This window comes from Girardinichthys multiradiatus, chromosome 11 (genome assembly GCF_021462225.1).
Source record: "Girardinichthys multiradiatus isolate DD_20200921_A chromosome 11, DD_fGirMul_XY1, whole genome shotgun sequence".
NCBI classification, from domain to species: Eukaryota; Metazoa; Chordata; class Actinopteri; order Cyprinodontiformes; family Goodeidae; genus Girardinichthys; species Girardinichthys multiradiatus.
Genome location: NC_061804.1, coordinates 23007099 through 23023797, shown reverse-complemented (window position 1 = coordinate 23023797; position 16699 = coordinate 23007099). Strand labels below are relative to the sequence as shown.

At 38.7% G+C, this 16699-nt stretch overlaps 1 protein-coding gene across 5 annotated transcripts in view; it reads right to left on the bottom strand.

Moving 5' to 3' along the window:
* Positions 1 to 8380: 8380 nt before the first annotated feature.
* grik1a (glutamate receptor, ionotropic, kainate 1a) overlaps positions 8381 to 16699 on the bottom strand; it is a 38681-nt gene continuing 30362 nt past the window's right edge. For 3 of the 5 annotated variants that reach the window (XM_047379856.1, XM_047379852.1, XM_047379854.1), the window contains 3 exons: positions 15874 to 16096; positions 12858 to 13108; positions 8381 to 8904 (listed from right to left, as the gene is read on the bottom strand). In XM_047379856.1, the coding sequence (XP_047235812.1) occupies positions 8737 to 8904; positions 12858 to 13108; positions 15874 to 16096 (642 nt within the window). In that variant the 3' untranslated portion in view covers positions 8381 to 8736. Of the gene's footprint in view, positions 8905 to 11218; positions 11388 to 12857; positions 13109 to 15873; positions 16097 to 16699 lie in introns of all 5 variants that reach the window. The other 2 variants (XM_047379853.1, XM_047379855.1) reach the window with 1 other exon arrangement.

The following is a 16699-nucleotide window of genomic DNA, read 5'->3' as shown; positions in this document are numbered from 1 at the left end:
GCAATTTCTGGTGATTTTAATCATGCTTCACTCTCTGCTACACTTCCAACGTTTCAACAGTTTGTCAGCTGCTCTACCAGAGAAAACAAAACATTGGATTTGTTTTATGCAAATGTCAAGGACTCATACATCTCTACAGCAAGACCTCCTCTAGGCAAATCAGATCACAATCTTGTTTTTCTCTGCTCAAAATATAAGCCCCTTGTTCAGAGGCAACCTGTAATAAAGAGGACTGTGAGAAAATGGTCACAGGAAGCTGAAGAAGCTCTGCAAGGTTGCTTTGAGGCTACAGACTGGGACGCACTGTGCCAGCCACATGGAGAGGACATCAATGCCATGACTGAGTGTGTAACCGACTATATAAACGTCTGTGTGGATAACATCATCCCCACCAGAACCGTGAGATGCTTCCCCAATAATAAACCTTGGATCACCAGTGACCTGAAGAACCTGCTTAACAAGAAAAAAAGAGCCTTCAAAGAGGGAGACAGAGAATTATTGAGGATTACACAGAAGCAACTTAAAGTCAAAATAAGAGACAGCAAGGAGGTGTACAAGAAGAAGCTGGAGAGCAAGCTCCAACAAAACAATATCAAAGATGTGTGGACAGGGATGAAGAAGATCACAGGCTTCAAGCAGAAGAATGATCAGACGGATGGAGGTCTGGACAGAGCCAATGAACTGAACACATTCTTCAATAGGTTCAGTTCAGAAACAAGCTTCGCATCCTCCTCTCCTGCTCACAGCCAAACAGACATTCCACCTTCCTTTGACCCACAGGACCCACAGCTGTCCAGTAACACCTCACATTTTTTATCTTCCACCTCAGCCCTAGACCCTTCTGCTTCTACATGTTTGCCTTCAACCATATCAGAAGATGCTGATGCTTCCTTTGCTTCCCCCTTCCACCTGTGTGTCTCAAGAAGTCAGGTGAAGATGCAACTGGAGAGACTGAATAGGAATAAGGCTGCAGGTCCAGATCATGTCAGCCCTAGAGTCCTGAAGGCCTGTGCAGAGCAGCTCTGTGGGATTCTGCAGCACCTCTTCAACCTTAGCCTGGCCCAGAAGAAGGTTCCGGTGTTGTGGAAGACCTCCTGTCTTGTTCCAGTACCAAAGAAAACTCACCCATCAGTCCTCAATGGCTATAGACCTGTTGCCCTGACATCTCACATCATGAAGGTCCTAGAGAGACTCCTGTTGGCCCACCTGAGTAAGCAAACAGTAAACCATCAGGACCCCCTTCAGTTTGCTTATCGCTGTGAAGTTGAAGTTGAAGTTGAAGATGCCATCATACACCTGCTTCAACAAACCCACTGTCATCTGGACAAAGCCAGCAGCACTGTGAGGATCATGTTCTTTGATTTCTCCAGTGCATTTAATACAATCCAACCTGATTTGCTTTGTCAGAAACTCCAGAAGACTCAGGTGGAGTCCTCAACAATCTCATGGATCAAAGACTACCTGACAAACAGACCACAGTTTGTGAGACTGAAGGGTTGTGAGTCTAACCAGGTAGTCAGCAGCACAGGAGCACCACAGGGGACTGTACTGTCACCATTCCTTTTCACTCTATACACCTCAGACTTCCAGTACAAGACAGACTCCTGTCATCTGCAGAAATACTCGGATGATTCTGCAGTCGTGGGGTGGATCAGAGATGGACAAGAAGATGAGTACAGGAAGGTGGTGGACCGCTTTGTGGCATGGTGTGGAAACAATCATCTCATTTTGAACATGACTAAAACAAAGGAGATAATTGTAGATTTTAAGAGAAACAGGAATAAGTCAAAAACTATTTCTATCATGGGAGAAGAAGTGGAGATGGTGGAGGAGTATAAATACCTCGGTGTTCACCTGGACAACAGACTAGAGTGGAGATGCAACTGTGAAGCCATCTACAAGAAGGGACAGAGCAGACTGTACTTCTTGAGGAAGCTTAGGTCCTTTGGTGTTTGCAGCAAGATGCTGCATATCTTCTATAAGTCTGTTGTGGAAAGTATGATCTCTTCTGCCATCAGCTCCTGGGGAAGCAGCATCAGAACCAGGGACTTAAAAAAGCTCCACAAGCTGATAAAGAAGGCTGGTTCTGTTCTGGGGACTCCTCTGGAACCTCTGGAGATCATTGTGGAAAGACGGATTCTTCATAAAATGAAGAACATTATGGAGAACTCTGAGCATCCTCTTCATGAGACTGTCCTACAACAACAGAGTGTCTTCAGTCAGAGGCTTCTTCAGATCCGCTGTAAGACGGAGCACTACAGGAGATCCTTCCTGCCCACAGCCATCAGCATCTACAACGGCTCTTTGAGGAAACCTTCATAATATGAGCTATAACAACATTTAATTTCCCTTTGGGATTAATAAAGTATTTTTGAATTTGAATTGATTTCAAAGGCTCAACTAGGGGCCATAGGCTTGCACCCGTTTAGTTTTTGTTTTTTTTAATTGCTTCAGCAACATTTGTTTCATCAATCATTTGATCGTACATGCTGTATCCCTTATTATAACGATGTCCATTAATAAGTATGATTAAGGCTACTCCAGCAAACATCATAAGACCATATACATTTTTTTCACACTTTCATATCCATACATTTAAAATTAATTTATTCATCTTCTATACAGCTTATTCCATAGTGGGTCACGGGGGAGCTGGTCCCTATCTCCAGCAGTCTACAGGCGAGAGGCAGTGTACACCTTGGACAGGTCGCCAATCCATATAGATTTAATGTAAGGGATTATCATTCCACCTATGTTCTATAGTGACAAGTGGGATCTATTTCATTGAAATAGCCTCTGTGTCCTGATGCTCTAGTTGTATGTTCCTTCTAAATCAGATAAATCAGCACAACAGTAGAGTACTTGATGGTAATAGTGGCTTAGAACCTTTCAAAGTTCCCTTACATTCATGTAAGTCTTGCATCCACAATAAAAAAAAGATTGTTCACATTTAACCTGCATGGGAGCTGTTCCAGGAAAAAGCCTTCACCAAGATCAGGACGGTGCTTAGCACAGATGAATCATAAATGGAGGGATCATACCACAACAGCTGTATGTATGCGAGGTACAGACCAAAGAGTGCAGAGAAAAACCTGATACTAAGTTTGAATCACAAAGATGTAAATGTCATGGCTGCCTCAGGGAGTTTGGAATTTGCTTTCACTTTTTTATGAATTATGCAGCATATAGAATAATAATTCAGCATGATGAGTCTTCACTCCACAGAAAGGAGGACAAAGTGATCATTTCCACAGCTCAATGCTCATCAGAAAAGTGATTAAAATAAAAGAAATAAAGGTTTATGGAATGGCAAAGAAAGAGCCATGGTGTTGCATTTAAAAAGCTTATTGGTCTAATCAGTGGTGTTAGGAAAAATTATGATGTTTTTAAAGTTATGACTGCAATCCTCATAGAGAAGCAGAAATCCTTGGGAACTAGTTAGTATAAAGAAAGTTGTTCATTCAACATATGAGTGCAAAGGAACTGTTACCAAAACATTTTTGAAAACAACTCTGTGACATTCAGCCTCTTGAAAAAAGCAGTAGATTAACAGTAATGACCTTTCTCTAAATACACTTTTCTGCTGCAAAATGAGTAACAGTGGCAAATCTACTAAAACTCAAAGCATTTTCCAAGAATATCTCATAAATGGTGTTAATCACCTGCTACCTACACTATCAATACAGTGATGATTTGTATTGTAAATTGAAAAATATAAGAATGAAACTGAGTGCAAATGAAATATGAAAATCTACACAGGAGAAAAAACTGAGAAAGAAATCAATTTGTTCCAAGATCCATAGCTAACTTCTGCTTCTTCTGCTTTAAGAGCCAAACAGTATGTTGTAGTTACAGACAGAGTTTTGCAACCAGCTTCATTTTGCATGGAAGAACCAGGGACAGAGCTATTTACTTTTAATCACATCAGAAATAACATATTTATAATATGTGAACCTAACAAATTCCCACAAGTGGAACATACAATCACAGAGCAGTAAGAAAAAAAACATTTACTCATGAAGACAACATTTTATTTTTGAATCAATGGCGTCTTGCAAAGTAAAAGTCTGAAATGTCATTGCTTGTGGTGAATTGAACACAGTACTTATTTTGGCTTTCTTTATATAACAGGGACTTACTTTGTACTGCTCTTTCACAGTAGTGGAGTGCCCATCTAATGGTGGCCCTGTCCAGAAATTCTCCACCTAAGCTATGTATGTATGCAGCTCATCCAGAGTTACCATGAGCCCTTTGGCTGCTTGTCTGATAAATGCTCTTCTTGCCCAGCCTGTCGGTTTAGGCAGACAGCCATGTCTTTGCATATTTGCTGTTGTCTCTTCAAATTGATAAAGCAATGCTCTGAGATGTCCAAAGTTTGGGATGTATTTTTATAACCTACTCTGGCTCTAAACGTCTATCCAACTTGATCCCTCACCTGTCTGGGTTGTGTCTTGGTCATGCTGTTTGGTCATGAATGTTTTCTCAAAAACCTCAGAGGCATTTAGGGCTATTTTCATATTAGGAATAAATTACTCACAGCAAGACTCCATTTACTAATTTGATAAATTCTAAACATGGATGCACATGATTTTATTTAGAAGTATCAAAGTAAAGAGGGAAAAATAAAAATGCACCCTTGCACTTCTCAGATTTGTATTTGCTAATAATTTTGAAAACCGTGGATCAGTTTCCTTCTGCTTCACAATTACGCTGAACTTTGTGTTGGCCTTTCAAATAAAATCTCAATACTGAGCTGCATTTACCACTAATTACATCTTGCATTCATAAGTACCGTGCACGTTTCGGTAAAGAAGCTGTTATTATGTTTGTTTCTGCAGGTGTAGAAGCAAGCAGGGTGTTATCTTGCAATCTCTTCATCATTCTTTCTCTCCTTCATTCTTTTTGCCCCACCTCTCTCTCTTTCGTGCTTCTTATCTTTTCCTTTTTGTTTCTGTCTCTGTGTCCGTAACAATTGAAATAATCTCAAAGCAGTTTCTAATAAAGTTTCTTTTATAAATATCAAGCAGAGGATGAAATCATTAGCTGTAATGCTTACTTGTGAAAGTAAATCTGCTGGGCTTCTTCTTGGCACTCAGACATCAATTCTGGGTGCTACTCTGCCAGACAGGACACGGCTAAAAAAAAACAAAAACAAAAACAAAAAAAACAAAAAAAACAAAAAAAAAAAATATATATATATATATATATATATATATATATATAATAAAATAAAATCCCAATAAAATGCATTGAAGTTTATGGTTGTAATAGTAATGAACTTCAAGGGGTCAGAATACATTTGTAAGGCACTCTGATTCTTGCTAAAATAACAATGCATATTTACATTGACACAAAAACTGCTTAGTAAGCCATAATATATTGACTACCAAAGTCTCTAGTTGATTTTTAAAGGCTGATTTGGCAAAACAATCAGAGATGTAAAATAAAAATGACAATAACACGATGCCAAAACTGACTTTAATTCTTTACATACGCACCAGCAGATGGCAGGATTGGCCCTGAATTATTGACATTCCCACGGTAAGAAGGGGGAGACGACACACAGACAGAGGTTCAGATGGGGATAAAAGATGCTCTACACTTCTTAATGTGCTCCTCGTTTGTCTTCATTGACAGGCTGTTGACACTGACCTCCCTTCTGAGCCTCAGGGAGTCTTCATTTCATTGTGATGGATGGGACACTCTCAGACATTGCCAGTTTTATGCTGTAGTCATTGTTGAAATTGAATTCCTCTGTTGTTGTTTGTACAGTTGAAAGCGTCACATGCTGATGCACAAACTGAGCCTGACAAGTCTGAAGGATCCATAATGGAAACAAGCTTTTGCTCTTACAGTGGATTTTAATAAGGCATCTGATTTAATACAATAAGGCCATTGATTTTATGTAATGTAGATTTTTCCTTGCAGGGTTTTTGCATTGGTCTGTATCTTTCTCAAAAGATTTGTTTTCCTAATCTCTTCTTCATCTTTGCAAGACCTACATAAATATTCTCTGCTCTTGCCACTATCTGTTTGCAGCTTCTCCATCTTTAAACAAGTAAATTATTCTTTTTTGTTTCAAGATCAGTGATACAAACAGGTTTTTTTTCCCAGGGCTGAATCTCACAGAGATGTTAAACTATGTGAAAAAAAAAACAACGCCAAACAAGCATGTCAATAGTTTCAGTCAGGTAACATCCCCACTATAAAAAGGGACCGGGGGTACGCTTAGCAGAGCAGACTGCCAAGGTCAGAATTGTAATCCCGGCCTTGTTCATGATGGATTAGAGGATGATAAAAAAAAAAAGAAAAGAAAAACTGTCTTTGGTTTTGATTAAGAATTACGGGGTTAGGAGATTAGAGGCAACCAAATGCTATTACATTGAACTGTACCCAATCCCTGAAATAATCTGAAAAATAGAAAAAAAGAGAGAAAACTCATTACATGAAGAGATTAAGTAAAGCTTGGTCGAGTTCACTAGGAGGTGCACAGAATACTCACCTAGTTCATCTACAAAGATGCCAAAGTAAAAAGTCCAACTTGAGTTATAAAGTACTTACACAATCACTCCAGTTTGAAATGTCACTTTATTTGATGTATGTTCTTTGAATGCTTTGGTAATTGTGTTTTGTATTCAGAAACCAGTAAAACAAAAAACAACAAAAAGGGTTATTCATTTTAATAAAATCTAAAATATATTGAATGTTTTCATGTGTTCAAAAATGAATGAACAGAAATAAAAATGTGGTAAGAATTTAATTTTATTGTCTGTTTTTAAATAGTAATAAAAAGATAAGAAACACTGGCTATGTATGACCTGAACTCGTGCATGCAAAGGATATGCTTCCTCCCATAATGTGACTTCCCACATATGGTAGGGGTGACTGTTTTTGACACTGGGCTCAAAGTGCAATAAAAAATAAATGACCTTGGCCCAAACTCATTAAAATTTTTTATGCTTATTTATATGTTCTTGTTTGGTATGTGGTAAAAAGAAAATATGACACAACACTTAAATATTTACACTTATTGTATGCAAATTTCACAGGATTGGGTGTCTGTCCAGGAATATCAGAAAACACACCAGTTGAGATTTTTTTATTCACTGGTGGTTTCGTCTTTATTATATTAAACAAGAAAAGAAAATCCAACCGACTTTAAATTTATCCGTCTTTAATTTACCACAAAAAAAGAGAAACACCTTGTTTTTCATTTGTGGTTTCTAATGTGAACTAGTTGAGACGTGTCGGCAGTTCATTCAGGCTGCAAGGAAGTAAAAGAGATCTAGACTTAAAGCAGATAACAGGAAGACTGAGGGGAGTACAGCAAACACTTCTTTCATCCTTTTGAGCTTTCAACCTCTGGTATGGATCCTGCTGGACTTTGAAATGTAAGCAGCTTTTCTGAAATCTCAGAATTAAGGCTCTAGATTCTCTAGGGAATGAGACAGTGGTTTCTGCAAACTAGCCATACTAACACTAATAATAAATGTCACCAAAAATCATGTGTGTTTGTTTGATCCTACAACAAAGCAAAAAAGAGAACAAGTCTTTCATTTAATGGAACCAAACCTAATACGATTCTTTCTGTTTATAGCAATCAGCACAACACATTGTAGTTCATCATCTATCTCTATCTCTCAAAGAGAATATTATGGACATTTGACATCACTGAATTAATTTGTTTAAAGGTATGTAAAAATATAATATCTACATGCTCTGGTAGGCAGATGTGACATTAAACGCATGATGCTTTTGGTTATAACATCAGCAACATTTACAACTATAAGTTTGTAGCTTTTTCTGAACTAAGAATTATCCCTTTCTAGAAAACAGAAAAAAATATTATATGCCATGTGGCAGGTACAGCAAGCTTGAAATATAAAATAGTCCTTTCCACTGTAGCTGAAGTTATTCACTTTTTGAACGTAGAAGTCAAACATTGGATGGGACCTGCTGTGACAGCAGGGAGAAAAGACATCCCCTCAGGCTTTAAAATTTGACAAACGAAGAAAAAAAACTGTTACTGTACTCTCAGGTGAACAGGAGATTGTTTTTTGTTTGTTTTAAACTGCTGAGAATTTCTTGCATTTAAAACAAACTCTTTCTATTTTTACCCCTCCTCTCTCACACTTCCATTGCATTATGGGGCTTCAGTTTGTGTATATGTGTAAAACTTTCTGGATGGATGTCTGTGATGTTGGTTGGAGTGGGATATGAAACAGCAGGTGTGTTCCCGTCTTTTCTTAGAGGTCGTTATCTCCTTTCCGTGGCTACGCTTGGCTCAGTAAAGCACTTCTTAGGGTGCTGGTAGACAAAGACTTGTGGAAAGACACTACTGTCAACAAAACAATCATATTTCAAAAAGAATGCCAAAAAAAACCAACAAAAAATGTGTTTATTTGAAAATCAGTAAAGCTACTTTACATTTACACCAACTTTATAAAGTTTGCAGATTCAACTCTACAAACTGCTTAAGTTCAAAACGGGACCAGGAGTAACTTATAAGAGAGCTTTGCTTTGACACAAATGATGATTTTACAGGGCTATGATACAGTTAACTACATCCACAGTATAGTGCTCCACACAGACAATCAATCTAAAGAAAAGGGAATGAAGGAAATATAAACAGTTTTTTTTTGTGTGTGTGTGTGTGGCTCACAAAAAACAAAGACGTTAAAAAGCAAATTAACTTCAGTCTCTGATGAAGATTGCATCAAGTTTTGGATGCAAGGCTCATGTGTTGGAATCTCGTCTTCCTCCTTCCCTCTTTGCAGCACGTTTTGGCTGACAGAAGACACAAAGAGACCTTGATGCACTCTGTGGTTGCGACCTATGCCGGACACCTTTGTAGCACTGCAGGGATATACCCAACTCCTCCATCACAGCCCTAAAAGACATGCACTGCCAAGAAAAAGACAACATTTCATTATATTTTACTTGTTGTCTTTTTTTACGTTAATGCATTTTTTATAGTAAGAAATCCAAGACAATAATCAGTACTGTGCAATGTGTAATATTGTGTGTAATGAAGCTGGAATAATTAGAATCAAAAGTAAAGCTTCAGCCTAATGTAGGCATGTAGCTAATTATAAAGAAAAAGACATGATCAAATTTGACTTTACTCTTTCAACATAAAAGTTAAATGATTTATGGTTTTCTGTTTTCTCATCACAAAATGTGCTTCTGCTGTGCTACATCTTAAATCAGCAAACCACAATCAATTAGCCAGTTAATGATCTGGTAATTATTTGATGCGATCAAAGAGATGACCATCTGAGATGGAAAGCCTCAGGCTTATGTGGAACTGGAGAATATTAGATCCCATTAAAAACACATTAATCGTCACTTGTGTATTTTTCTTTATATTTTGTTCTTCGCTGGCGTGTGTTTCATCATCATTCATAGCAGAAATATTTTTATTATCTGTTTGTTTTTATGTTTAAGAATGACAGAAGAAATTTCTCTTTCATCCTTAGACTTTGCCAAAGGCTTCCCAAACAAACATACCATCCTTATGGATTTCCCATGAATACCAGTGACTTGCAGTTTCAGTAGAGAAAACTTACCTTTTATCATTCTCTAAAAAAATTCTCTAAACAGAAAACATCTTTGATCCATGCTTATTCTAGTCCTACAGCACATCCTAATTTGTTTTGAACTCTTTTGGCAGAACTGTAGATTTCCTTAATCCAGATTAGTTGAAATATAATTCTGCATCCCATATACTTTTTCAAGTTTTCTTCCTCTGTATTTTTGGCACAACATGTTTTGCTATTGAAGTGGTCCATCATGAACAACAGTTAGGCCATTAGACCCTCATTCACTCTTCAGAAGTCTATCATTTCAGTTTGTGTAGGATTAAACAGTCTCTAACCTAATCTTATGTTCTCCAGATAAAGTTTTAGGTTTCTAGTGTGATTTCCTGATCAACTTGCCCAGGTATTATGCTATTAAATGACCTGTGAAATACATTTGACCATTATGAGATATTCTACTTGTGTTTTTTTTTTTACTTCATAGTTGCTATAGTGTTCATTTTTGCTGAATGAGATTCAAAGTGAAGGTTTTTAGACCTGAGAAGATGAAAAATGAATCAAGCAAAACGCCTCATGTTAAAGTGCCTTGTAAAGTTATTTAGACTCCATTAATGTTTTCATATTTTGCCACATACAGTAACACCCACCAAATTCAATGTGTTTTACTGGAGTTTTTGTGATAAAACAAACAATTTATTAGTGCATATTTGTAAAGTTGGACTCCTTTAACAATTCTTTGCAAATAAAAATTGTAATACTGTGGCATGCATTTGCGCTCAGCCCTTTTTATTCTCATACACCTAAGTAAAATTCAGTGCAACTAACTGCGGATAGAAGACACATAATAAATAAATAATGTCCTCCGGTGTATAATTTAATCTTAGTGTAAATCCAGCTGTTCTGTGAAGTACTCAAAGGGTTGTTGGAGAACATTACCAAACAGCATCATGAAAATCAAGTAACAAAGCAAACAGGTCAGGGATACATTCATGGAGAAGTTTAATGCAGGGTTAAGTTTTAAAAATATATCTCAAGATAAGTACATCTAGCAAATCACTGTTCAGTCCTTTTTCTAAAAAAAGAAAGAATGTGGCTCAACTTCAAAGCTACCAAGATATGGTTGTGCACCTACACTGACACTGAGCAAGGAGGGCATTAATCAGATAAGCAGGAAGGGGCCTATTGTAACTCTGGATTAGCTGCAGAGGTCGATAGCTCGGGTAGGAGAATTTGTTGACAGGATGATTATTAGTTGTGCAAGTCACAAGTATGGCCTTTATGGAAAAGAGGCAAGTAGAAAGCCTTAAAATATAAAGTTTGAATTCTTATGTGTCCCCAGTACAAGCTGTGTAGGGGTGCAGCTAACATGTGGAAGATGGTCTGGGGACCAGAAACCTAATCAGCATAGACAGGAAAATGGAAGGAGCCAAATGCAGGATAATCCTTAAAGAAAATGCTGCAAAAGACAGAGCTATAAAATAAACTGAATTTTGAGGTTGTAGCATGACAAAAGGAATTCAGGAAAGCACTGGATAAAAACGATGTCACTCATACTAGTGTGTTGAATGCAAAAGAGAAGAGGAAATCATGAATTTGTAAAGCTGTAGTCGCATGTGAGGGCATGGGTATACAGGGACATTATGATGGGGGGCAAAGAGAAGGACATCTGTTTTACAAACCTATTGTCTACAGCAAGTATGAGTTGTGTATGAGCTGCCATGGCTAGTCTGTGTCATCCCCCAGTAGCCTGCCGCTCTCCAGATCATTTGATAAGGAGCTGCCAGAGGAGGAAGTGGAGCCACGGCGCTGGAACTGACGGGATTGCATCCCGTAAAAGAAACAAAAGGCCTGATGCAAAAAAAAATTAAATAAAAAAAAATAGTTGGTGGAGAGAACACAAAGATAAACAAAACTGAAAGAAAGTTGAAATATTAAGATAGAAGTAAAATAATAAAAAATAGAATGAAATACACAAAAATGAGCTAAACAATAAGGATAAATAAAGCTGAAATTAAAGTAAATTTAAAGATATAAAAGTTGAAACTAAATAATTATATGCACAGTATGAAAGACTGTGATTGTAATTATTCTCAACAAATTCAGATGTTTACATACATTGGGATTACTACGCCTTTAAGCAATTCAGAAAGCCAGCATGATGGCTTTGTAAACCTTTGATCACAACATTTGAGTTAGATGCAGGCACATCTGTGGAAGACACACCTTAAACGCAATACTTCCTTGTGTGACATCATGAAAAATCTGAAGAAATCAGCTAAGAACTGTGGTAAGATAACTGTGGACCCCGATCTGGTTCATTATTGGGTACAATCTACAGACGTATGAAGACGCTGGCTAGGCTTGTAAGAGACTATTATTATTATCAACAGTGAAAAAACACTTGTACTGCACAGAAATGCAACTCTGCGAGGAAGAAACCATAAGTTCAAATCAACAAAGAAATCCAGATTACAGTTTCCAAATGCACCAGAGGACAAAAATCTTTTTACTGCATGCTAGGCTGGCTTTTGGCATTTAAAGGAGAGAACACTATGTAGAAATAGTGAGCAACCCCTCAATACCCAAGTCAGGAAGTTAAAGCTTGGGTACAAATGGGCCTTGAAAATAGACAATGACCCTAAGCAAACCACCAAGTTACAAAGTAACTTCAGGACAGCAAGGTCGATGTTTTGGTGTGGCCATCACAAAATCCTCATCACAGTCCTCTAAAAAATAATTGGGCAGAGCTGAAAAGGTGTGTGAGAGCAAGGCAGTCAACAAACCTGAGTACTGTGAAAGGGCACCCAAAATTCTGATGCATATCATAAAGTTTGACAGGCAATTGTACCAAATACTAAGGAAATATATGTAAACTTCTAAATTTGAAGAAAGGTCAAAAATCTCTCAAAAGAAAATGTATCTTCCATTATTTTGGCAATTATCAAATAGAAATAAATTTGGTAATTTTAACTGACCTGAAACGGAAAAGGTTTAGTCTGACTTAATGTCAGACAGAGAGAACAACCAGTCTTTCAACTGCAAATGACAAAAGTGATCCATTTTATTCTGACATTTTGATATCATTTTTTTTTAACTCAGTCCAAACCTGTTTAGAACTGGGACACACATATATTTTCTAAATGTCATGAATGGCAGGAACAACTAATATTTTGAACAAATTCATTTTAGCCTTACTCAACAACTTTTTTCCTGCAGTTTAAATTGTCTGCAGTAAAATTTCAATCTTTCTTCCACCTCTGAATGTTAATCTACTCTCTTACATTCTTTTGATGACCAGCCTTGCTCTTCCTCGCTCACCTCCTCTATGTCGGCATTCCTTCTGGCCTTGTAGATGAACTCGCCAATTGCTACAAAAACAGAAAGCACCAGGCCGGCAGCCAGAACGATGAAGATACCGCCGATGTTCTCCACGCCCAGAGCGCTGGCCTCCTTGTTGTCCTCCTCTGGACAGCCATTTCCCCTCCACCACTTCTCCTTCATCATGTGCAGCTTCCCTTCCTCCTGCAGCTGAAGGATGGCGATTGTGATTTTGTCCCTGTATGGAGAACCTGTCAAAGAAGACACAATATTCACAGAGTAATCATTAAATTATTGATATTTTGTATACATTTTTTCATTTCAAACACTTAAATCTTTTTATACATCCATGTATCACATGGATAGAGGCATTCATGCTTTCACTACTTTGAATCATTGCTTAAACCGTGTTTTTAATGTTACCTCTTAAGAATTTGTAACGGAGCATATTTGAAAAGGTTGGTCAAGACAAAACTAGACTTGTTTTGCATAGAAGTCGAGCACAGAAGAAATTACGTCCAACTTAGTTCCAAATCTAAGTTCCGGCTCCAGCATTCGGCTCTGTCTGAGTTGAAAAGCTGCAGGTTTTATTTCATCCTGTGGTGCGCATTATTTTCAGCATTCTTGTACTTTTCCAGTAGGGAGAGCAGCATGAGAGCAGCAAATAACACAACAATTAACTGCCTCATCAAGTAGGGATGCTGGCATTAATGAAAGCTGAGTTTGGAGGTTTGTAAAACTGTGCAAAGCTTGTCTTTTTTCCTCCAAATGATCACTAAGAAAGGAAACTCTGAATAGAAGGACCTCTCAGCTTCGTCTTTTGGTATTTCCTGTTTTTTTTATAATTCAGCTCCTTACCATTTTGGAATTATACCACCTTCTTCTATGAACTATGAAACAGAAACTATGAATGTGAAACTGCTGTTTCACATTCAGCCACACTGTTTGACAAAGTTGGTTCAAATTGCTTGATGTCATGGCACAAACTGGACTTTGATCTTAGTTTAGAAAAGTTCAAGAGAGTTGGCAACAGAGATTTGACTGTGTCATTCCAGAAGCTTAATGCTAGCCTGTATAATTCATTCAAAAAACAAGTTTGGGTTTGTTTAGAATTGTCCTGTGGGAAAGCCAACTGTGTCAAGTTTATTCCATGTGACTGATATAAGATAAAGCTAAAGATTTTGGAGGTAATCCTTCCTCTTTATTAGTCCATGTCTTTTGTGCAATGTACTAGTACCAATGGCTGACACCATCTTGTTTGACAGTATTCTTTGGTTTGAAAGCCTCACCTTTATTCCTAAAAAACATACTTCTTGTAATTGTGGCCTTATTACTCAATCTTTATCCTGTCTGACCATAAAACCTTTGTCCAGATGGCATTTGGCTTGTCAATATGCGCACCTTAAAATTTAAATCAAGCTTAAGGTATTATTAAAGCAGGGGTTCTTTTCTTGGACAACACTCTTCATCCATGGTGATGTAAAATTTGTTTCATGGACAATGACAATGCTGTTTCATCGCTTTTCAGTTGATAATAGGCTTGACTCTTTGCAGATTGTTCCTTAAAGGTTAATTCAGATTATTTTATTTGTAGTTCTAGAAAAGTATCATTGGTTATTGATCCCTTATCTGTTCTAGAAAGATGTCATATTACAGTGGAGTTAGAAACTAGATAGGTCTTTGAAAAGGTGGAAGCCTACAGCTTGTTAGCCGTTTTGGCTGACTTTAGCAATTTAAAACAACTCAAAATAACAAGGTTCATATCAGTGGAACACAAGGGCCCTTTGTTCTGGCAGGCTGCCCTTTGTCACCGGTCCTGTTCATAACTTTCATGGACAGGATTATTAGGCACAGCCAAGGGCCGGAGGGGGTCTGATTTGGGGACCGGTGGATTTCGTCCATCCTTTTCGCAGATGACGTGGTCCTGCTGTCCCCCTCTAGCTAAGACCTACAGCGTGCACTGGGGCAGTTAACAGCCGAGTGTGAAGAGAGATGAGGATAAGCTCCTCTAAGTCCACGGCCATGGTTCTCGACTGGAAATGGGTGGATTGCCCTCTCCAGGTTGGAGGGGAGCTCCTGTCTCACTTGGAGGAGTTCAAGTATCTCAGGGTCTTGTTCATGACTGGGGGGAGAATGGAGCGGGAAATCGCGGACAGATCTGTGCCGCCGCTGCAGTAATGACGACGCTTTACCGGCCTGTTGTGGTGAAGAGATTTACCTGTCGGTGTACAATCCCACACTAACCTATGGGCATGAACTTTGGGTCATGACCAAAAGAACAAGATCCCAGATACAAGTGGCTGAAATAAGCTTCCTCCACAGGGTGGCTGGGGACTCCCTTAGAGATATGGTGAGGAGCTTGGCCATCTGGGACGGGCTCGGAGTAGACTCACTGGTCCACCACATCGAGAGGAGTGAGTTGAGGTGGCTCGGCCATCTGTTGCCTCCTGGACGCCTCCCCTTGGAGGTGTTCCAGGCATGTTTCAAAAGGAGGAGGCCCAGGGGCTGGCTCAGGACATGCTGGGGGGACTATGTCTCTCGGCTGGCCTGGGAACACCTTGGGGTTACCCCCATAGGAGCTGGAGGGGGTGTCTGAGGAGAGGGAAGTCTGGGTGTCACTCTGCTTAGTCAACTGCCCCGTGGCTTAGCCTGGATAAGCAGATAACGACGAGTACAAGTGCAATGCAATTTTAGCAGATATTACCAGTCTACACTTTCACAACAACGACTGTTTTCTTTTGATGCTGTCTTGTCCTGCTGACCAACGTCTGTGTTTCTGTGTGGAGTTCATTGTTTAAGCCTGGAAGCTGTATCACAGATCGGCGGTAACCTGCCAGTTCACTCTAGCTCCCCAATAAAGGAGTAAACTTTTACATTATGCGTCAGTTGTGCAGCAGCATCAGCAGCATCATGGTCTTCCAGACCATTATGCAGTGGAGACATGTTTAAATAATTTTGTTACTGATTATCAATCTAATGAGTGCTGTTAAATAGAAAATGTTTTAATTCCTCTTACCAATAGGTGTTCCCACTCCATAGCCCTTAGAGTCAATGAGCCCACCGATCTGTGTGAGGTTGCAGTTTCTTTGGCTGATGTATTCAATGCTTGTGGATTCCATCAGCATGGCATAATCAGTTGTCAGCACACGGGTGATACCCTCCTTGTTGTTCTTTACTAATGCTGTTTTCCTGCTGCTCATAAAGGCCCACATCTTTTCATAGGTGGAAATCTTTGATTTCTGTAAGATCAAAAAAAAATTGTGAGCTAGTAAGAAATGTTACAGATTTCATGGAAAATCTCCAGAAGCCTATAAATTAGTGTAGCTGCAGCATATACGCCATGTGTGATTAACTAGAGTTCATATACAACCACAAACATGAGTAATTGTAAAATTAAAAAGTGTATGGCTCATTGTAAATGTATTTCTCTTCTTGCTCCGCCAGAGAAAATGGGACAGCTGTGTTGTAAATCTCCCCTAGCTGATTCAATTTGTTGAAGCCATCCACCCAGTCAGCTTCTTCCCATTCAGGCAACCATAATCACTGGCTACAATCTGGGAGGATAAAGCTCAGCATGAATCAACCCCGCTGAGCCACAGCGTGTGAGGAGAGGTGAACATTGTGACGCAAGGAAGTGGCAACCCTGCCTGAAGACATTATTACTGTACTAAACAAAAAACTTGAATCAACTTTCTGTTCTTTATCTTTTTCTTCTAAGGAGCCAGAACTTCACTGTTTACCCACAACAATATTTTTTCGCCATCTGACTCAAATGATGAGCAAATGTTGAATGTCATATTAATACTTGGATATGAACAGTTTTGGAAGCATTAAATAAGATG